The sequence below is a fragment of the Marmota flaviventris genome, chromosome 11 (genome assembly GCF_047511675.1).
Source record: "Marmota flaviventris isolate mMarFla1 chromosome 11, mMarFla1.hap1, whole genome shotgun sequence".
NCBI lineage: Eukaryota > Metazoa > Chordata > Mammalia > Rodentia > Sciuridae > Marmota > Marmota flaviventris.
Genome location: NC_092508.1, coordinates 71865037 through 71888561, shown reverse-complemented (window position 1 = coordinate 71888561; position 23525 = coordinate 71865037). Strand labels below are relative to the sequence as shown.

The 23525-nt window shown below is 44.9% G+C and overlaps 1 protein-coding gene across 11 annotated transcripts in view; it reads left to right on the top strand.

Annotated features, from left to right (window-relative positions):
• Tanc1 (tetratricopeptide repeat, ankyrin repeat and coiled-coil containing 1) overlaps window positions 1–23525 on the top strand; it is a 225795-nt gene that overhangs the window by 177280 nt on the left and 24990 nt on the right. For all 11 annotated transcript variants that reach the window (XM_071619154.1, XM_071619151.1, XM_071619157.1 and 8 more), the window contains 7 exons: window positions 133–299; window positions 2526–3133; window positions 9698–9806; window positions 10658–10780; window positions 17716–17952; window positions 19925–20107; window positions 22403–22481. In XM_071619154.1, coding sequence (XP_071475255.1) covers window positions 133–299; window positions 2526–3133; window positions 9698–9806; window positions 10658–10780; window positions 17716–17952; window positions 19925–20107; window positions 22403–22481 — 1506 coding nt within the window. The remainder of the gene's footprint in view (window positions 1–132; window positions 300–2525; window positions 3134–9697; window positions 9807–10657; window positions 10781–17715; window positions 17953–19924; window positions 20108–22402; window positions 22482–23525) is intronic.

Here is a 23525-nt window from a genome sequence, read left to right as displayed (position 1 = left end):
CCATGTCTTCTGCCATATGTAAACCTTTTTATTTTTTTCTAACACTTTAAACTGTGCATTAAAATACACTGGGTGGTACAATATTATAGAAATGTATAATTGCTAAATTTTAAAAATTATTTTATCCTTTAGAGCAGAAAATTCCTGAAGAAGAATACATTATTTTGATAGATGGCTTAAATGAAGCTGAGTTTCATAAACCTGATTATGGAGATACACTTTCTTCATTTATTACCAAAATTATTTCTAAATTTCCTGCCTGGTTGAAGTTGATTGTGACTGTAAGAGCAAATTTTCAGGTAATAAAAGAATTCTCAATTCTCTTTATAATCCCCGTATCCCAGCTGTATAGTGATAAATACTAATAACATAAACTGTTGTAAACCATTTCACTGCTGAATTGAAAACCTATGTCAGGACATTGGAAAGTCAGTCCAAAGAGCCCTAAATGGGCAAAACACTGGCCATCGTAGCCTCTGAGGCATATTTATCAAGATAGCAGGTAAGTGTCCTACCAGTATTGACTGGTACTCGCCCTGCTTAAATGGCAGTATCCAGTTCCACTTTACTGTAATTCAGAGTGTGGGGTCGCCTGAGGTTTCTGGCTACCTGGTCAACTAGAACAGTTCCTACTAGCAGTTATTGCCATGGGTTTTCAGTGGGGCTTTGTGGGATCTGTTTGGTTTGCAGTGCTGGGGATCAACCCAGGGCCTCATGCATGCTGAGTACATGCTCTACCACTGAGCTGCACCTCCGACTCCACCTTCCTTTCTTTGAAGGAAAAATTAGGTATAAAAGAGACATTAAGGCCTATTCTGAGAGATCTGTACTTTATACAACTTTGACATGCAGCCTTGCAATGAGGTGAAAAGTGGGTTTTTTGTTGTTCTTTTTCTATCTTCCCCTTCATTTGCACTCATTCATTTTACATTAACAATCGACTATACCTATACCATTTTCAATAAAGACATGTAGAAAACAGATTTTGACTTTTACCATTTTTTAGCAGTATCTATTTTAAAATGTATTTGGGTTATTCTTTTTTTTCCTTATTAAAACTTGGATTAGGGGGCTAGGGTAGTGGCTCAGCGGTAGTTTGTTATCCTGTTAAACAGGCCGAGTTGTGTTCTTTGAGGTAGAGTGCTTGCCTAGCATATGCGAGGTGCTGGGTTTGATCCTAGCATCACATAAAAATAAATAAATAAAGGTATTTTTTTAAAAAACTTGGATTGGATCTTAAAACACTTGATTTTTGTTGTTGTTGTTGTTGTTAACTTTTTGGTTTTTGTAGTACCAGGGATTAAGCTGAGGGCTTCACACATGATAGGTAAGCTCTCTGCCACCCAGCTATACCCCAAGCCCTTTTTTATTTTATTTTGAGACAAGGTCTCACTAAGTTGCCTATACTGGCTTCAGTTTGGCCATTCTGTTGCCTCAGGCTCCTGAGTAACTGAGATTACAAGTGTGCATCATGCCTGGATTCATGTTTATTTTTGTGAACCTTTGATTCTTGTGCTTTTCAGTCATTTTTACTCAGCATAGCTTAGGGGTACTTGGCACAGAAATGGGACTTGTGTTTTACTTCCTGGCTGTGTGAGTTTTCTGAGATTCAGTTAGCATTCATGTAAGATGGAAATGATTATACTCTGCCCTCTCCCTGCAATTGCCAAACTAGAGAAGGACACATGCTTAAATACTTCAGAAGTGAGGGTGGGAAGTTAAAAAAAAAATGTAACAGGTAAAAGTCCTCTCTACTGTTAGATGTTAGGCTTGTGCTTATATTTGGAATGAGGGAGACAGGGATTATGCTTGCCAGAGCTGGTGGCGATGTTTTTGGCTGCTGGGTACACAGGTGTATTTGTCTTTGTGAAAATTAATGATACTGTGCAATTAGGATTTTTGTACCAATGTATGTATATCATAGTTCAACTTATAGTTCAACTTAAAGTTTACTTAATTATCAATTTTTAAAAAATGACATGCCATATTGAAGCAATCAGCTTTTTTACCATGTGCTGTCAAGGGATATGGATTGGGGGCAGCCTCAGATTTCCTGGTTGGGTTCCTAGTCCCAGGACCTGATGCACATGTAGGGATGCCTCTTTTCTCAGGGGCTGGCTGTGTTCTTAGACATGCAGTGTTAGTTTGTTTTATCCATGTTACATAACCAATTGCACAGCATAAGGATTATGGGTATCAGATTACCTGCAGGGTCTCAGTGCCCCGCTAGGTAGAGGCTTGGTTGCCCTGTCTGTTTAGAGCTTTTTTCTCTCCTTACTTGGCTCCAAGTCCTTGATGTGAGCCTTGGGAAAGCCTTTACTGATTCTATCTCGCATCAGGATTTCTTTCACATAAGCTTTTTATCTGTACCTTATCCTATTACACGTTTTAATACAAAACAATGAGTCCCTGTAATCCATGAAAATCCTCCTTGAAAGAAAACTAGTGAACCTGGTTTAAAATGCAGCTGAAATAAAAAAAGGAACCTCTGTGGAGCAACACTGTGGGTTTTTGTCTTTTTGCAGGAAATCATAAGCGCACTGCCATTTGTCAAGCTTTCCTTAGATGACTTCCCAGACAACAAAGACATTCACAGCGACCTGCACGCCTACGTGCAGCACCGAGTGCACAGCAGCCAGGACATCCTCAGCAACATCTCCCTGAATGGCAAGGCAGATGCTGCGCTCATCGGGAAGGTCAGCAGCCACCTGGTGCTGCGGAGCCTCGGCTCCTACCTGTACCTCAAACTCACCCTGGACCTCTTCCAGAGGGGACACCTGGTCATTAAAAGCGCCAGCTACAAGGTGGTGCCCGTGTCTCTGTCCGAGCTCTATTTGCTGCAGTGCAATATGAAGTTCATGACCCAGTCAGCCTTTGAGAGAGCACTTCCGATTTTAAACGTGGCCCTTGCGTCCCTCCACCCCATGACGGATGAGCAGATTTTTCAGGCTATTAATGCCGGCCACATCCAAGGCGAGCAGGGCTGGGAAGACTTTCAGCAGAGGATGGATGCCCTCTCCTGCTTCCTCATTAAGAGGAGGGACAAAACGCGCATGTTCTGCCACCCATCCTTCAGGGAGTGGCTGGTCTGGAGAGCAGATGGCGAGAGCACAGCCTTCCTGTGTGAGCCCAGGTATGCAGGCCACTTAGCCATACTCTGCAGGGAGCCCTGTGCCCTCGGGAGAAGGATTTCCACTCTGATCCATGGTTTTTAGTGGAAAGGCAACCCAGAATGAATAATTCAGTTTTGTTGCTTTGTTTTCTGCCCTTTGGGCAGAAGGAGGGGGCTGTGGAAAATTCTCTCCATTTCTGTACAAAAGCCTTTGACTATTGGAATTTCAGGACTCTGGTATTTTGGTTGGAAGAGAAGCTGGGCAGTGCCTGGGTGAGATTTGCTGCCAGTTGTCTAACAGATCCCCATCTCCTCCCCCCTCCCAACTTCAGCAAGGTCACATGTGGGGCATGGGACCTCCACTCCAGGAATAGTGGGCATCTCCAAGAGTGCTCATCTCTGGGTCTAGGGCTCCTTTTTGGATTTCCAGCACTGCCACTTCCCTGCTACCTCTTGAGCATGTGACACTTTGTGTCTGTGTTCCTGAAAGGGGCCTTATAATCCATCCTGCCCACCTCATTCTGTGTGAGTGGTTCAATGTGGGTCAGGCTTCCTGATGCTGGAGGGTGAGTTGGGGAGGCAAAGCTCTCTGTCTGTTGTGTGGCCTGGTATGAATTAGGATGAGAGGTGAGGCATTTGAGGGTCGGTGAGGGTGTGCCGAAGCCCTCCACTTCTGCCTGGCCTGGGTCTTCCTCTCTGCTGTCTTGAACAGCAGTGTCAGAGTCAGGATTGCTCCCTACCTCTAGTGACAGGGCTGGCAGGCTGCTAGACAGTCCCCTTAGCACAGTAGTGAGCACTGGACCAGATGTGGGGTCCAGAAATGAAGAGGTGAGTAAGAGCTGTGAGCCTTTCAGCCGTTTCCTCCCCACTCATACTGACTTCCCGTTACCTGCTGGGTCTACCTGCTGTTCCATATGGTGGCTATTTTTTTCTTAGGTGACGCTAGGCTCAAGGTTGGTTGTTATCTTTTGAACCTGATTGGAGCAGCGAACTGTTAACATCCAGGTTGTTTAGCCAGATCGTGACAGCTAAGGTAACGTGTGCTGTAGTATAGCTAGCCATTTCCGATGATTCCCTAAGAAAAGTCAGACCATTTTCTAGGAAGAAAGCCTGTAGTTGAGTTTGTAGAGATATGAGTTGAAAGACTTCAGGGATTTGGGGTTTGTTGCTGGGGTTTGGGGCAGAAGTAGATGGATTGTAGTCATTGGTGAACTTTGCTTCATTTTGGGTAGCGGGGTCCTTGAGTTCAGGCAGCAGAGCGGAGGGTGGTGACTACTAGTTACTATTAGTGATGGCATGCTCCTGAGTACTGCTGTGTCCTTATGGTATGCGTGGGGATGTCTCCTGGGATAGGGCCTGAGATGAGTGCAGGCAGGAGGGATGCTGAGGCTACAGATTAAGGAGATGCCCACTCTGGCACCATTGCTAGCCCTTTGAGTCAACGGTTTCCCCGAGAACCCTGTTGTACTTGAGCTTCATTCAGCAAAAGCTAGATAACAATGTTAGAAGGAGCTTCTGAGTTCAATTCAGCAAGTTTTGGTTTTGTTTTATTTTGTTTGGTACCAGAAATTGAACTCAAGGGCACTCGACCACTGAGCCACATCCCCAGCCTTTCTTTAATATTTATTTGGAGACAGGGCCACACTGAATTGCTTAGTACCCCTCGCTGTTGCTGAGGCTAGCTTTGAACTTGAGATCCTCCTGCCTCAGCCTCCCAAGCTGCTGGGATTACGGGGGTGCACCACTGTGCCTGGCTAAGCAACAGCTTTTGAGGTCCCACCACATGCAGATACAGAGGTTCCTGGAACAGAACCCTACCCTTTCTCTAGGGATCCCACATCGGAAGGTGGGTGAGGAGGGGAATACCATGCTGGGAGGAGCCTTGTTGCACACAGGACTTGAGGGGGAGAAACTTCCAGTGGAGGGCAGTGATTTCTGGAATGTTTCACACATGGTGACATTGGGGTAGTGTTTCTTCGCCTTTCTCACATAGTTGTGATTTTGCCCCAGTTGAGGCCAGGCATTCAGAGGCAGCGGCACTTCCCTTTTTATTTCTGCCTCTTTCTGTTCTACAAACCACCTTTCTTCTCTTAGAATCATTGTGCTGTTTGGTTTTTGTCATTTTACAGTACCAGGGGTGCTCTATCACTGACCTACATTGCCAGCCCTTTTATTTTTTATTTTGAGACAGGGCCTAACCAAGTTACCCAGGATGGTCTTAAACTTGAGATCCTCCTGCCTCAGCCTTCTGGATTTTTTTGCCTAACACATCACAGGCACTCTCCTAAGCTGTTGGGAAGTCTTAGAACTAGTGATTGTTCTTGTTTTTCACGGCAGTGCAAACCTCCTAGTATGTAAATTATGATGTTCTCACCATGCCCTCGTCATGGGACCTGGAAGTTGTTTCTAGGATACTTACATATCTGAAAACTCCCAGGGAATATCTTGGAACCTTACAGACCTGGGTTCGATTCCTGACTCACCTTCACTTCCATCCAAGCTGTCACAAATTACAGGATTTCATTCTTTTCCATGGCTGAATAGTTGTTATTCCAGGGTGCATACGTGCTGCATTTTCCTTATCCATTTACCAGTTAATGGACACCTGGATTGTTTCCATCTCTCGGCTATTACAGTAAACACAGGGATGCGGCAGTTATACACTCCGTGATGGGGTTGTGGTGGGATCATAGGGTAGTTCTAGATGTTTTTTGCTTTTTGTGGAAGCTCATACTGTTTGCTGTAACAGCTGTACTAATTTACATTCTTACCAACAGTGTGCAAAACTTCCCATTTCTCCACATCCTCACCAGCCCCTGTTATCTTTAGTCCCCCCGCCCACCCGCTTTCCTCTTTTTGAGGAACTGAGGATTGAACCTAGGGGCTCTCTACCACTGGGCAACATCCCCAGCCTCTTGTGACAGGATCTCACTAAGTTGCCCAGGCTGCCTCAAACTTGTAACCCTCCTGCTTCTGCTTCCTGAGTGTCTGGGATGGCAGGCATGTACCACCACGTGCCTGGCTTCAGTCTTTTTAAATAGCCATTCTTACTGAAGTGAGGTGATATTTTATAGTGATTTTGGTTTCCACGTCCCTAACGATTAACAATATCAAGTATGTTTTCATAGACCTGTTGGCAATTTAATGTCTTCTTTTGAGAAATGTTTACTTGTTCTATTGCTAATTTTTTTTGGTTTTGCTTTTGCTGTCAAGTTATTAGAGTTCCTTTTATGTTGTAAATATCAACCCCTTATCAGATGTAGAGTTTTAAAATACTTTCTCCCATTCTGTAGTTTGTTTCTCCCATTCTGTTGATTGTTTCCCTTGTTGTGCAAAAGATTTTTAGTTTGACATCATTCCATTTGTCTGTTTTTGTTTCCTGTCTTATCTGAAAATCCTGCCTGGTTCCAATGTCCTGAAGCATTTCCCCTGTTTTCTTCTGGTACTGTCATAGTTTCATGTCCTCACATTTAACTCTTTAATGCAGTTTAAGTTGGTTTTTCTAACTGGTGAGAGCTAGGCTCTAACAACATTCTTCTGCATGCAGATCCCTAGTTTTCCTATCTCCGTGTATCAAAGAGGCTGTCCTTTTTCAAATGTGTTGTTGTCACCTTTGTTGAAAATCAGTTGGCCATAAATGTGTGGGTTTACTTCTAGGTTTTCTGTTCAGTTCCATTGTTTGGTCTAGGTTTTAGTTTTTATGCCAATAGCCTATTGTTTTGATTACTGTAGCTTTGTGGTATTTTGAAGTCAGGTAGTATAAGTGTCTGTTAGGCAAGTACCCTACTACTGAGCTACATCTTTGGCCTTTTGTTTAAACATTCACAGGCTGACCCCATGCTCACAGTCTTCCTGCCTCAGCCTGCCAAGTAGTCAGGACTACGGTGTGTGCAACTGTACCCAGCTTCTGCTATGTTCTTTTTGTTCACATATTTTATATACATCTGTGTGTGTGTGTGTGTGTGTGTTTATTTGTCTGTTTTATAGAGGTATTCATAGGTGATGCTGAGCACTTCTGTCTGGAGGCACATAACATCTTCATGTTCTCTGTGATGCTGGGACACATTGATGCCCATTTCCTGCATCAACTCATTAGTGCTGCACAGGGACTCGTACTCTAGAATAGTCTGCATGGGCCTTTCCCATACTGTTAACTTGAGGAACAAATGGGTAGGATATGACTAAGTAGAACAAGGCTATTTAAGCAGGAAGAGCTGTCAGAGACCCTGTAAGGCAATGACAATCTAGTTTGGAAGTTCTTTCATGGAATGGAGGAGTAGAAAGGGCCAACAGAAGGATGTGCCAGAGAGGATGGCCTTTTTTCTGTCCTCTGTGAAGAAGCTTTGAAGATTCTGGAGAGATTGTCTCTGTAGACAGGAGTGTGGCATGTGAGGACTGCTGTAGGGAGTTGGTGGCCTGGGGTCAGAGTTGTGGTGGAGGGAGACAGCCTGGCTATCTGAGAGAGTGGGCCTGTGGAGGAGGAGCTGTAGGTGACTTCAGGGTGTCAAGTCTCAGGATTGGATTGGAGTTGCTCCCAATAAGAGCAGGAGGGCAGGGGGCAGCTTTCTCTAGGACATAGATGGCTGTGGGGTAGCTGCCTTTCCCAGGCTCCATGGGCAGGACTGACTGTAACATTGGAGGAAAAGTTGGTAGTTGAACATTTGGCGTCCTTGATGAAAGGGTGTGGTATGATCTGGTGAGGAAGTTTGTGTAAACAGAGGAAAAGGGTGTTGTACTTCAGGGAAGGAGGACAGAGGTGCCACCAAGAGGTGAAGGAAAATGAGGATTAAGAGGAAAGCCATTAAACTTTCAGCGTAGGAATAAGATCCTGCATCCTTAGGAGACCCCTTCTTTGGGATTGTAAGGAGTGACAGAGGAAAGAGCCACAGCCTGGCATGGGGGATGGAAGACTTGAGAGATTTGGGGTTTCGCGTGTGGAAGCATTTTTGGTTTTGAAAACACAGGAGGAGGTTGGGACCTTGTTGGAAACATTGAGACAGTGTGGACACGTGGTCCACAAGGAAGAAGAAATTGGAAATGCAAAGGAAGGCACAAGGGCCAAGTGAGGGGGCAGCTGGCCACCTCTTTGTGCCCATTGAGCCTGCTCATTGCACCATTCCTGCTGTGTTCCGTCTTGGTTACTTATGTCTCCTCCAGTTGCCAAGAGCTCTTTGAGAGAAACACCCTGCATCATCCTCCTGTCCCACATGGTGCTGGTCATAAGGTGGACATCAGTGAACAAACCCAGAGTCATGTTGAACTGTCAAGAGCCCAGGCCCTCACTTCTCGCAGACTGTTTGTCAAACCCCTGCGCTCTCATTTACTAGCTGTGTGGCCTTGGACAAAGCACTTTACCTGCTCAGGCCCCTGTTTCCTCATGTAAACAGTGATTATGTGGAAGGGTGAGGGAGATAATGCAGACAGGTTTCTGCATCTGGGATAGAGCTCAGGCTTCATACCCGCAGGCTTTGGAACACTCATGAACTCATGGATGCAGATTGTCTTAGAAGGGGCCACTTGGTCCCAAGTCAGCCTGGCCTTGGAGATCATGCCCTTCCCTGTGCATGGAGACTTATTTTGCATGTCCATCTCCTTGAATTTCTCCTCTCTAATGTGGTTTCCAACTTCTTTGAGAAGTAGGCATGCATGTGGATGAATAGGATATAAGTGATGCCTGCTTTTCATCATCTAGATTAGCTGCTACTAGGAGAATGCTTTTAAAAGTGAATATCTATATTCACATTTTGGATTTTATATGTATCATTTATCCTCTTCCTCCAGATCTACCTGCTTTTCCCTAACAGAACAGCAGTTCAAAATTGTCAGGTTGATAGATGGTGGGTGGGTGTCTTTTCCAAACAAATCGGCTTGAAGGCCCCATGTCCACAAGGAGACCGCATGAGTCCTTATAGGCAATGGTAGGGTGGCTCCTTCATCAAAGAGTAAGTGGGGCATAAGTGAATGGTGTTGGTCGATGTCCACCAAGTGCCCAGCTATAGGAAGCCCACAGGAACCCGTGCCATCCAAACCTGGAATTCTAGGCATTGCGGATCACAGGCTGTTGCTGAGCATGGCTAGGTTGTTCTTTCCTTCCAACAATAAGGCCTTGTCCTTTGCTCTGGTGTTACCCCAGTGGTGGAGTAGGCGGGCCTGCAGGCCAGAGGGTTCTGCTCCATCTGTCTGTGCATCCATCCATATCCAAGAAACATATACTTACTGAGTATTTGGCACATTGCTAGACATTGTGACTATAGTGGTGACTCAGAGGAGCCCCCTTGTCTCATGGAGTTTGCGTTTTTGTGACAGCATAAATCAATTACGCAGTGATAATTGATGAGGAGAGTGGGTGATTCCAGCCTTGCCCTGTACTAGTGCCTCAGAGAGGGTCACTCCACAGAGATGGGGCAGCCAGAAAAATCCCTTAACATGACTCATCGAATAAGCAGCATTTGCCATCTTTAAAAAGGCAGCAGCCCACCCAGTGTGTGTGGTGGCACTGAGGAAGAGTTCTAGGGTTGCATGGCAATGTCCGTGGTGGGGTGGCACAGGACCTTTCATCATGAGCCCTTCTGTTTCTCGTTCTAGGAGCGGACACGCTCTCCTGGCGTTCATGTTCTCTCGACAGGAGGGCAAGCTGAACCGCCAGCAGACCATGGAGCTTGGCCACCACATCCTGAAGGCCCACATTTTCAAGGTGAGGCATGCACCCATAGGAGGGAGGGCTTCCTTGTTGTCTTTTGTAGTTTTGAAGATTTTGGACAGCTGTGTGAGCCATCTCAGAAGCCCTCCACAAGCCCCATCCCAAACATGACTCCCTTTCTCCCTCCCTAAAGCTGCCGTCTTACAGTCATTTCCTTGTATTTCTTTATAATTTATCACATGAGCATGCATCTGAATGCTCTGGGTGAGTGTAACTTTCCCCCTTTGAATCCCTTTCAAGTTTCTTTTCATGCGGAGTTTGCCTTTATTCCCTTTTGTTTCCTTGTTATTTACTTGTCAAAGAACTTGAGTTCTTTGACCTATATAATTTCACACCACCTGGATTTCTGATTGTGTGCTTGCTTCTCAAGGTGTAGTTTAATGTGTTACTCTCGCCCCTGGATTTCCTGTCATTTTCTTTGGGTTGACTTTACCCCCTGCAAGGTGTCGAGATGATTTTGTGGTTGAAGGGTGTCTGCAGGAAACACATGGCCTGTGCTTGCTGCTTATTTTGTGATACCATCAGCCCTTACTGGTCATGCCCAGACTCACTCATTCTTTAGAGGTTGCCTACAGTGATTCCCTAATTCCATCATTTAATCTTCTAATTCTATAAAGGGAAGCTTTCTCCTTTTCATCATCTCTCTCCCCGGGTGTGCAATTCATGTAGCAAAAACAGGGTGATTCCCTGACCCACAGTTGTAGCCAGGGAAGGCTCACAGGGCATTGTTCTCACAAGTTACCCCGCCTTCAGCACCTGTTGTACCCTCTTGGCGACCCTGCAGTCAAACTGATGCCATGGGTAGGAAGGTTATGTTCACGGGATCTGTTTCTGGTTGTTTCCAGGGCCTCAGTAAGAAGACTGGAATCTCCTCTAGCCATCTGCAAGCCCTGTGGATAGGGTACAGCACCGAGGGTTTGTCTGCTGCCCTTGCCTCTCTCAGGAATCTCTACACTCCCAACGTGAAGGTGAGCAGCCCTCTGTCCAGGGAGCAGCATCTGGGCCTATTCCCACCTGTCGGCCCTGCCAGTCTGGCACCAGGCAACGTGAGAGGGACAGAGGAGCTTCTCATGATGCTTTTCCTCGATATCAATCACACAATCTCTGTTAGAGGTTTAGCTTCTGCTCCAGCAGGAAGATATGGGTGGTCAGAGCTGCTCCATGAGTATGTGGTGACCATTTCAGGGCTGATGTGATAAGGAAGCAATTTACTCAGGAAATCAAAGGTCAGAGATTTCCAAGGAAACTGGATTTTTAAAATGCCTGGGTTACTTGTCTGTACTATCTCTTCGGGTTTCCAGTAAATTCAGCTTTGATGAGTGACACAAAGCAATGAGTACACAGCACACTGATGGAGGTCTCATGTGCACAGACATTTTTGACTGTGGCCAAGAGTGTCAGGTCCTTGGCTGCTGAGTCAAGAGCTGCTTCACTCCATGGTCAATGGCATTCATGTCACAGTATTCTGCTCTGCTTTTCAAGATAAATTTTCCTTCCCCAATGAATGCAGTCCAAGAATAGAAAGCGCCCAGAGGCCAAATATCTGGGTAAAGCCACCAAGAATTGTCCCTGCCTTGATGTGCCGGCCACCTGTAGAAGCTCCTCTGCAGGCCATTTGCCAGTAAGTCTGGTTATTTCCTTAGATCAGTTCCATGAAGCGATCACTGCATCATCTTTCAGTAACACAGGGATGCCCAGCCTGGTCAAGGACAAGGCAAGGCCCTGGCTCACAGTTTCTGGGCATCTGACATCCACTTCTCCTCATTACCTTGGACGGGGGCAGTGTGCACCAGAGATGGAATCATGGGGGACACTCCTGGGGCCTTCTGTGCCTCTCCTCCCTACTGCCCACACACCTCATCCTCAGCATGCTCGTTTTGGGCATGGGTCTGGGTCTGGTCTTGCAGAGTGCTTCCTCCATGTCTAATTAGAGGTGTATCCTGCCCCTTCCTCACTTCTGCATCTCCCTGGTGACTTTGAGAGGTGAGTGTGTCAGAAAATTGAGGCTCCCAGTTGTTGTGGGAGGACCTAGCAGTGCTCTGAGTCTTGGGGTGACCCAGACCCTGCTGCCTGCTGTAAGACTTTGGTATGGAGTAGAGAGAGTCCACTGTCCCTGGGTGGTAGACGCAGTGTCTTTACAAAGTGCCACCTCATCTAAGTGGCCTACGCCCCTGTCAGGGTTGGAAGCTGACTGGCAGAGCCTGTTGGATTTCAGTTTTGATTCACCTGCTTTGCTGGGTGCCTTTGTGCCTGCATTCAAGGTGTGGAATAGCTCATGGCACCCTGAGCTCTGTCCTGCTCCAGGCCTGATCCTTTGCAGATTATCACTCACGCTGCAGACAGCAGATCTCAGGGCTTATATCCCAACTGAAGCCTTCTGCAGTTTTTTGAAGGTGGATGGGCAGGAAGCCATTCATGTAATTCAGTGAAACCAGCCCTAAACTGCTATTGCTGATGGTCAGAGGGAATGTGCTCTTTCCATGTAGTTACCCAGAAGAAAGGGGAGGATATGGCTAAGTTCAGATTTCATATAATGAAAAAGCATTTGCTTATGTGTGGTATTAGGAATTGAACCCAGAGGTTTTTTACCACAGGGCTACGCCCTTTTTATTTTTATTTCAAGATGGGGTCTTGCTGAGTTGTTGAGGCTGGCCTCAAACTTGGAATCCTCCTGCCTCAGCCTCTCAAGTCACTGGGTTACAGGTGTATGTGACCAGACCCAACTGAGGAAGAAGCATTATTAAGAATTTTTTCACTTAGATTAGGTTACTATAATAACATTGTTTCATCTTTCCTATGATAGTTAACAATATATCTTTTGGCTTCTCCATAATTTATAAAATTCTGAAAGAAAGAAGAACAGCAATATGTTTTCACTACTTTAACAAATTTATGGGAACAGAAGTTACTCAAGGTGCAGAAAAGTGAGAAACATCATATTCTATTGAATATGAGTTTTTAAAACAGCAAATTAAAAGGTAGATATAATAATACAATGAGCTTGGCTCTCTTATAAACTTTTCCTTTAACATACTTGCAATTTAAAGAGTGTTCATTTTTACTTTGTTTTATACAACTCCTATGTCACCTCATCTGTACCACCCTCCAAATCATATAACTTGGCTATAAAATTGTAAGTCTTTCCATTATCCTTTTGAGTTGTTGTTTTTTTTTAAAATCTTTCAAGGGGGGATAAAGGTTTTCACAGAATCTTGAGCAAATTACAGTAATTTAAAATTATGCATGCAATTAAAGAACTTTTTTTAGAGAGCATTAAATGTTGTCATACAGGAATGAATGTCATTTTGAGCAATAATTGCAGTTTGCCACTTTGGTAAATTAAAGTGACTTGCTCTGGAATGATTACTTGATAATTTCAGAATGCCAGTGATTTCTAGCACTGCAGCCTCTCTTCACCAGGTCAGGGTCATACCAGCTTGTGCCCAGCTGGCCTGCTGAGGTTCTTGCCGTGAACACCTCCAAGCCCCCATCCAGCTGCTGATTTTCTGTTAGTGCCATCTCATAGAACTGGCACCATCCTCAGGCTGCGTACAGGAGCCAAGTCATGGTGGTTCTTTGCTCAGCTGAAGGTAGGGAGGAGAGGAGAACTTACCCTAGCTGAGGACAGGCAATCCCGTCCTTCTGATTCACAATTAAGCCACGCACATTTTAAAGTTGTTGTGCCTATGTGAGCTGCCAGTATACTTAGTAAAGACACGGCAATTCCCACTTCATAGCCAAACTGGCCAGTGCCTCTCCTCTTCCTTGTGGTCATGTCTCTTTACCTATCCCCAATACCCATGCTTTTAGATAATATTGCCACTTCCACTTGTCAGCCAAGAAGAGCACTGTGACAGTGAGTGGACATCTCTATGCAGTTGGAAAAAAAAAAAATCCATGACATATTTCATGTTGTTACCTCCCTTAGCACCATCTCACTCAGAGCTGCTGCTTTGCTGCCATGCTCATATCGGAGGTTAGCTTTGTGCTCTGAGCTAACCTTAGCCTCACCTGCTCTGAGCCTTAGTTTCCTCATCTATAAAATGGAGATGACAAAAAAGTCTGTCTTGTAACATGATCAGAAATATCACTGTTAATGCTCTTGGGGAAATTCATGGCATTTCTTAAATGTTACTTCTATTGGTACTTCACCTTGGCTCTGGACACTGTGACTGCTACTGCAGCATCAGGATCTTCTGATTGCCTTTGGATATTGTGAACAGGAGCTAAGGCCCCATGATTCCCTGTGAGGCACATCTACCCCCCACTCCTGCATGCAGGTCCCTGCTAGGAATAGCCTGGGTGCAACAAGGCCATGTGAGTGGGAGACCAGACCTCCAGGTCACCAGGTACCTGTGTTCTTGTCCCTTCTGAAGACTGTACAAAAGGGTGATTTAACAATAACAATTGGTATTCTTTTAGTGCTTGGGGGATCTGAGTGCTGCTAAATACTTTATGCACACATGTATATGTATACACACACACATATATACATACTTTTTTCTGCACATTTTTAATCTTTACAACTGTTCAGTGAAGTGAAACGGTTTGTTGTTTTGAGACAGGATCTCACTGTGTTGCCCAGATTGGCCTCAAACTTGCAATCCTTCTGTCTTACCCTCCTGAATAGGAAACTAAGCTCCATGTTTCGGTTGAAGAAACTGCAATTTAGGGCAGTTGGTAGCATTCTCCGGGTCACACAGCTGGCAGGGACTGATGCAATCCCATACCATGTCTGCAGGGGCCTTTATCACTTGTGTGTTTACAGCCCTGACTGCCAACTCAAATCACTTGGGAGCTCTGGATGGCAGAACCTTCACCACAGTTAAGTCAGAATCTCTCAGGTGGGGCACAGGTGTTGGAAACTTTCAAGCTCCCAGATGGTTTCCATGTACAGCAGTGTTAAGAGCCGTGGGTTTAAGATCAACAAACTTGTAGGAGATTAAGCCGTAAAAAGACCCACAGCATTGCTCCAACAAAGGGGGATGCATTGATGAGGAACCTCTTCAGGAAAGCTCCACCCCTAAGTGTATACCTTCCAGGACCCGAGTATTGAAAGTACACCTTCCAACACTTTTAACAAAGAGAACCTGTTAGGTAGAAAGGGGTGGGAGCTGAAGCACAGAGAGGATGAGTCATTTAATAAGTCACACAGCAAGCTGAAGCATAGGGGTGAGAATTCAGACCATTCAATCCATCATTTTTTTCCTCATAGGCCCACAGGTGCCAGGAAGGGATGGGGTTGATGGGTAGAGGACAGGATAACGAGCTGGCATAGTCATCCAGGGAATTCACAAATGACTCCTGTCTGTCCGTGGTTGTCCTTAAGTCACTTATTTCTATGTATGTACATCTTCTATTTGCCTCTTGCTCTGAACTGGTTTCCTAGGCCTTGATAAAATCCCCAAGTATTCCTTTTTTTTTCCATTCCAATAATAGTCATTGAAAGGGAAATCACTTTTAAAGACTTTACTTTTACCTGGCACTTGAAATTTTAAAATACTTTTGAATTGTGCTTGAGTCTGGTGGTGTTTTTAAGAGTGAACCTGTATAGATTTGTAGCAGGAATGAATGAAATCGTTTGCCTGAGTGTCACATTAAATGTGTGTTAGGGCAGGAACACTTTTCTGATATCCCTGTTTTCTGCCTTCCTGTCCATAAGTTATGGTTGATTGCAGGAGAGTGGAGCCTGGGTTGGGTGCTGATCAGGTCCAACTAGTTGGTGGTACGTCTGATGGGGTGGGGGTGGGGGGTTGCCAGGTAGCCGGCTGGCTCCGCAGGGCCTCCTCATTATGTATGTGGCCTCTCCTTCCCTGTGTGTTATTAATGGTCCCAGTGAAGTGAAGGACCTGACTCCTGGGCCATCTCTGTCTTCAGAGGGGCTTGAGTTCCTATCTTCTTTTCTATGCACTTGTGACCAGCATGTGGTGCAGTGAGTAGGCTAAGCCAGAGAACCGTGTACCGAGGGATAGAGAGGGCCTGGAGGCGTGCATGGGGGCAGTGGTGAAAATATTCTCAACAGGCTGGGGACTGCTCTCTGGGGTCCTGGTGTGGAGCAGAGACCCACAGGAAGTGATCCTTGGGCACCATGTCTATAGAACGAACCTTCCAGTCAGAGGAAGGAGGGCAGAAGCCCTGAGAATAGGACCTGCTTGGCCTTGTTATGGCACAGGCTTCAGGACCAGGCGACCCAGTAAGGGAAGTGAGAGGAAGTTAGAAGTCTGGATCATGTGAGGGTCGAGCTTCGACAGCAAGTAAGACATCTTCAGATTTGGGGCTCTTCTTACCTGTCGGGCTGCCATGGTGTGCTGTGGCCTCACCACCTGAGAGCATAACCTCCCATACCTAACAGCGTGACCATCTGTCAGCTACTCCAGTGGACAGGGATCACCCGAATACACTGAATTCTAGATGCCTGTCATTTTCCTGTGTCTTTTAATGATCCCCACGTGTCTCTAGTCAAATACATGACATGGTCTCTGTGGTTCTCACAGCTAACGGACAGCCCCGAAGACCTGCCAGGGTTTGGCAGAGAGAGTGATGGATGCAGGTCCCCTGAAGGAAAGTGTTCAAGGAAACGTACCAGGCATCTGAATAGGCACTGAAGGAGCCACTTCCCACCCCAACCCCACCCGACGGAGATCTAGAGATGTGAAGGAGACATTAGTATAGCTGAAATTTGCCTGTGTTCAATGAGATTTGTTGAGTTTAGTGGGCGGTGGCACATCTGTTGTTAGTAGAAGCAACAGGTGACTTCAGCCATATCACACTGCTGACAATCCCAAGGGCATGTGAACACATCTGTACATTAGTATTTTCTTCTAGAAACACATCCTTTAAAGAAAGGGGAGTGTATTTTCTTTGGGCTTTATTTCACTGTTAACAGAAATTTCAGTTTTCTGGAGATGAAATACTATTTTTATTTAAATTAAACATTGTTTTTTTTTTTTAGTGTGGTCCCCAAACCAACAGTATTAACATCACCTGGGAACTCATCAAAAATGTGCCACCGAGACCTCCTGAATTGGAAATCCAGAGGACAGGGGTTGGGGAGTCTGAGACTTCATGTTTTTTAATTTTTATTTTCACTTATGATAAACACACATGATAGAAATTTACCAACTTGGCCATTTTTAAGTGTACAATATATTCACATTGTTGTGCAATAAAAAAATCTCTGGAGGGGGCTGGGGCTGCAGCTCAGTGGCAGAGTGCTTGCCTAGCACATGTAAGGCACTGGGTTCAATCCTTAGCACCATATTTTTAAAAAAATAACATAAAGGCAGACTGTCCATCTATAACTTCAAAAATATTTTTTTAATTAAAAAAATAAATCTCTGGAGCTTTTCATCTTGTAAAACTCTGTATCCATTAACACCTCTTCCACTTCCTATTGCTGCATTTGACTACTATAGGGACCTCATAAGTAGTAACTTTCATCTGCCTTGTTTAAGTTCTAACATCTTTAAAGCACATGTCAGGATTTTCTTTTTAAGACTGAATAACATTCCATTTTATGCACATATTGCGTTTTCTTTATCTGTTCATCTATTGGTGGGCAGTGGGGTTGCTTCTACCTCTCTGACTCTAAATGATGCCGAAGTAAACATGGATGGTAAATCTTTCTTTGAGATCCTGTGTGTGGTTGTTTGGGGTGTATACTCAAAAGTGGGATTGCTGGATCATACAGTAGTTCTATTTTCAATCTTTTTGAGGAACCGTGAGACAGTTTCCCACTGTGTCTACATTGGTTTCATTCCCACCAGTGAGAATGTGTTATTCACATGTCCTCCTGGCTGATACTTTGCTTACTCAAGTTTGAGGTCCACTAGATTATGATGAAATGTCATTGAGATTAACTTGTATGTGAGAATTAATCTTATTGGGGGACACCATCCAACAGGTGAGCCGGCTCCTGATTTTGGGAGGGGCCAACGTGAACTACAGGACAGAAGTGTTAAATAATGCCCCCATCCTGTGCGTCCAGTCTCACCTGGGCCACGAGGAAGTTGTTACTCTGCTCCTGGAATTTGGGGCCTGCCTGGACGGGATGTCAGAGAACGGCATGACTGCACTCTGCTACGCAGCAGCTGCTGGCCACATGAAGCTGGTGTGTCTGCTGACCAAGAAGGGGGCACGGGTAAGCAGCAGCTTCCCTGCTCTGGGACAGCCAGGGCATGGGGTGGGTGGGAAATATCTGCATATTGTGGTTTGAACTGTTACTAACTAGGCCAGTCTCCCTTTGTTTGTGTATTGTCCAATCTCAATGAATGCAGAATCCTCAGCATAAATGGAGGGGCTGGACTACAGGTGTTGCCAGTTTATAATGTTGCATGGTGTAGAGCAGCCTTGGGAGAGAGGTGGGCCATGTGCTGGCTTCTGAGTTGTTTCTCTGCTTAATGCTGCCCCAAAGGGAGGTCTCAGGGAGAATCCTGACCACCAGCCATGTGAGTAGGGCCATCCTTTGTGAATCCTGCAGTGTTTACCTAGAACTTGGTAGCGTTTAACATGGCACCATAGTGGCCTGCAAAGATTTTAATCTTATCCCATTTTATTTTGTGTCTTTTTAAAACAATATCAAGAGTTCTGTAGATCTTAGAAGCCACGTGCTTGAGCTGCCGGGAGTCACCATCTCTCTATTTGCCCACTAGGATGCTGGGCAGGTTACTGAACCCATGTGTCCTAGGCTTCCCATCTGTCAAATGGGAGTCACAGTAGCATCTCCCACAGTGCTGCTATGTGAGCACTAAATCAGCCTGTTGTCAGTAATATGAAAAAATCATATTATTAGCCAAGTTCCTTTAAAACTATCAGTGTTGATAGATTAAATGAAAAGTACATGGAGTTCCGAGTAAACTCCCTCTAGCTTTATTATAAACATTTCATTAGCAGATGTATCTTTTGAATAATAACAGATAAACCACTGATGATTGCTTTTGCATTTTTATTTAATTAGGATATTTAAAGTTCAACTTCAGTACCAAAATACCCTCAAAATATTAGGTTTATAATAACTATGGAAGCTTTTTTTTTCCTCTCTCTCTCAAAAATCCGACACTTGGGGGCTGGAGAATTGGCTCAGAGGTAGTGTGCTTGCCTAGCATGCGTAAGGCCCCAAGTTCGATCCCCAGCAACACATACACACACACACACACACACACACACATTTGGATCATCTAAATTTTAGCTCCTAGAAGAAGGGGTATGTCTCTGGAGGCTTTGCTATGGGTGCCTCACTGCTGTGTGGTCTGCACCTTCATTCCAGGATTCAGATATCCCTTAGCTTTACTCAAAGGCTGGCAGATGGAAGCCAGTGGACATGTTGGTGGCTCTTGCAGAGCCTCTGAGTGCATGTGCAGCACTCCTCAGAGTTTGCAAGCATGATGAGACTGGGCCCTGGCTCCTCCTCAGCCCCCAGACTCCCTGGGTACAGAAGGGCAGTGGACTGCTGCCTCCTCTGGGCCTCCGTAGATTCGCACTGCTCACACACTCTCGCCCTTTGGGCCTCCGTAGATGCGCACTGCTCACACACTCTCGCTCTTTCTGGCCAGTGGCCTCCTCTGACTTTATGCACCACCCCACTACCCCTTTTACATGCCAGCATGTCCAGAGTTTCCAGCCTGCACAGACTCCCTTTGGCCTTCCTCCTTCAGAGCTGCAGTGGCAAGATCCCTCCCTTTCTCTGGCTCCTCTGGTTCAGTGACCAAAGACCTGTTCTCCCCCACAAATTGCAGCTCCCTGTGCCAGCCTGAGAGAGCCCACCTGGGAACCCAGTTGGGAAGCCCAGGGTTTTGTCTGAGGTTTTGGTCTGTGTCCTTCTATGTGTAACCAAGAGAACTTGGAGCTCTGTGCAGTGTACCAGGGGAATGTTTAGATAAGGAGGGGATCTTGTGATCGCTAGTCCTTCAAGGGGAATCCGAGGCCCAGATCTTTGCTTTCATTACCATGCAGGAAATCAGACAAAGGTTCAGTGCTGTCCAGAAAGACGTGTTAGAATGTGAACCTGTGTCTGTTTGGAGTTTACTGGAGCCTGCACACAGCCTCTGGTGGATGTGGGTTCTCAGAGGAAAGGGGATGCTCATCTGTGCCCTTCCCCAACTCCTGCCCCCCAGGTGGACCACTTGGATAAGAAAGGCCAGTGTGCACTCGTCCACAGCGCGCTGCGAGGCCACGGTGACATTCTCCGGTATCTGCTGACCTGTGAGTGGTCAGCAGGTCCTTCCCAGCCCGCCCTGAGGAAGAGCCAAGCCCTGCAGCAGGCACTGACAGCAGCTGCCAGCATGGGCCACAGTGCGGTGAGTGAGGCTATGCTTCCTTCCTGGGAAGTGGGACGTCATAGAGCCCAGTGGGTCGGTTGCTTTGGCTAATGGGTACCGTTCACATTGTGAGCCTGTGACACATTGAAGGAAAGAGAAAAAAGAGAATTTTGAGAAGTAGCCGTTGGCTTTGACCATCTGTAAGGGCTTCTCTTGGATCACATCCTTCCTCAGTCCCATCAGCTGTGACTGGGACAGCTGGGTTGGTTCTTCCCGTGCAAGGCCTCTCTCAGTGATCTCCGCTCTTCCTCCTGTTTCTTTCTTCCCCGTTCTACTTTTACCCTTTGCCCTGCCGTTTTACATTTTTTTCCCCTTTAATTCATTCTTTTATCTTTGTAATCTTTTAAAAATAATCCCATGGAATCCTAGTTCTAAAATCATTCTTGAGTATTTGAGAGATTTTCAAAAATAGAACTTTAATGCTTTGGAAGCACATAAATAAGAATGCTTGTCATTCAAGCTCCTCCACTGAAGGAGAGCTTCACAGCTGCTAAGTTGAGCACTTATTTCTGGTAGATACAGTATTCCTCATTTTGAAGGCTTAATTGTCATCTCCTGATCTGTGTCTTAGCTCAGTCTTTGAATTTAATAAACATTTTACTCACGCTCTTCCTTGTTTTTCTCACTCTGTATTATCTTCAGGCAATTAGAGGTGCCAGTAATTGGTAAAATTCTTTCCCCAAAATGGCTTAAAGTAAATTCGAGTGCCAAGCTGGCTGACTGACATTTGGCACTTAAACACAAGGGCAGACACACACACACACACACACACAAGCAAGCTTGTACTGCTGGCTGTCTAATTTGGGGCATTGAAAACACATGCATAAATATACAGACAGAGTGTTAAATGCACATATCTGAAAATGTAGGTATTTTTCCTTTCTAAACGGTTCCCTAAACCTGAGTGTGTCTAAAATGTGAAAAATCAGCATTTGGGGTCCCGGGAATACCAAATGTAGATTTGGCTCTCGTCTCAACTTATGTTCACCCCTCATTTTTAAGCAGGCTGGGAAGAATATGAGCAAATATGAGCACAACAGTAACCATACCATGGAAAGAAGCAGGATTTATTCACCAAAGACTTAAAGTGTAACAGTTTCCTAATGCTGTCATGACAATGGTCACCAATTTGGTGGCTAAAATCAATACATGCTTACTCTTAGAGTTCTGGAGGCCAAAGTTCTAAAGTTAAGGTGTGAGCAGGCCACCATTCCTTCTGAAGGCCAGTCTGTTTCCTGGCTATCCTAGATTCTTGAAGCCACCTTTGTTCCTTATCTCACAGCCCTGTACTCCACCCTTAGAATATGTCACTTTAACTGTAGCTCTGTTGTCCTTCTGCTCCTTCCTCTGACTTGGATTCCGTCTGTCATCTTCTTCTGAGGACTGTTGTGGTCACATCAGATATGATAGCAGGTACACCATATAGTCTGATAATTCAGGATCATCAGCCCATTTCAAGATTGGTTATTACATCTGCAATTTTGCCATGTAAGGGAACATTTGCTAGTTCCTGGGATTTGAATGTTACTCGGCCTAGTAAGAACGTATGAATTAGGAGGCTGGAAGATAGCTTTGACTTGTTTTCTGTTGCTCAGGGTGAATGTTGGCCCTGATCCAGGGCATGGATGTATCCAGCTCCCTGAGATCCAGCTCTCCTGCCTCCATTCCATATTGTGACCTGACCTACTCTTTGACCTGAAAATGCCCCAAAGGGAAAAGAATAATGCTGCCAAGTAGAGAAATCATTTGGACAATACTTGAAAAATTTTTGTTGTTGTTGACAAAAAAAAAAATATGTAATGTATGTGTGTGTGTGTGTGTGTAATATATATATATATATATATATATATATATATATATATATATATATATATATATATATATCTTGCCTAGTTTTCCTTCCTTCCTTTAAAAAAAATGGATTCACCATTTTCTGGTGATTTATGCAGAAACTGCACTTTATGTGATCTGCCGTGTCCTTTGTTGATTAGGCTGGCATATTTGGGTCATGTTGGAATTCATTAGAATTCTGAGTACCTAGTAATTCTGAACAATGTTGATGAAATTCACTGAGATTTTTTTTTAATTCTTCTCCAAGTGAAAGTGTGAATAGCATATGAATTATGCTTAAAAACAGTTTTCATTATATTTTCTCTCCTCGTGCAGCATGAGATAATAATGGTTAAAAAACAACATTCTCTTCTTTGATATGTGGGATATAATAAGCACCTATTGCCATGAGAACTCATTAAGTCACCTTGCCACTTCTGACAGGTGGTCCAGTGCTTGCTGGGAATGGAAGAGGAACATGAAATAGAAGTCAATGGCACCGACACGTTGTGGGGAGAAACAGGTAATTAGGCTTCCACTGCATGTAGTCTGGGGCAACTCACTTGATGTTTTAGCCCCCATTGTGGCCTAATTGTCTTAAGGATGACTTGTGATGCATGTAGTCCTATTTTTATTTTATCACGAGGCATTTGAAGTTTAAAGCTTTTAAACTTTCCAAATGGTAGTAAAACTTCGCTAGAAGCATATAAAATTTGAATCATTTTCAATTAGAGTAGCAGTTATCATGCATCTGAGGAATGTCAGATGGAAATACCTAAATAAGGCATCTGGTCTGCCAGGTCTTCACTTGTCCTGACCACCTGATCTTCCTGGGACTTGTGCAGAATGAGCCGGGCAGGCACGTCCACCTCATTTTCAGGTGAATCAAAGGTGGCTCATTAGGAAGGGCTGGGGCCTGCCCTGCCTTGTAAAATGAGGGTAGAACTCAGGTTCCATGCACCTACCTAAAATACTAAACAGAACTAATAAGTCAGTTTCTATTGATCTGGGGTGTGTGTTTAACTACAATGGGGAAATGCCACAAGAAAGAGTACATTTTAATGAAGAGTGAAATTCTGATGAATGAAGATAATGCTGGTTGCAAATTTTCCATTTGACCAAATGGGCATTAGAAATCTAAAACTTTAGATTATGAATTATTTTTTAGTGAATATAGCTGGGGTGTTGAATGTGCATTTCCAGGCTGAGTTCTGTGTGTATACATGGTGTGTGATTTCCATTTCTCTTGCACAGATTTGTTTCCAAATGCTTCTAAATTACTTCCTAACAAGCCAGATGGTGGTGTGGAAAGATTATTAGCTAACTCACACTTAAGGGAAGCCTCAGAGATTTTCCTGGTGGGAGTGCAGTCCTGCCCTTGAGAGTCCCATGGCCCCCTCCAGGGCTGTGGCCATCGGCCTGGCTTCCCATTGCTCATCTGGGATTGAAGGAGGAGCAGGCACAGCCTGGGTTGCAGAGAAAGTACAGGACTCCAGATGGTGTGGACTATGCATAGTGCCAAAAGTGTGCAGACTGCAATATTGCCACTTCCTCTTTACGGAGTTCT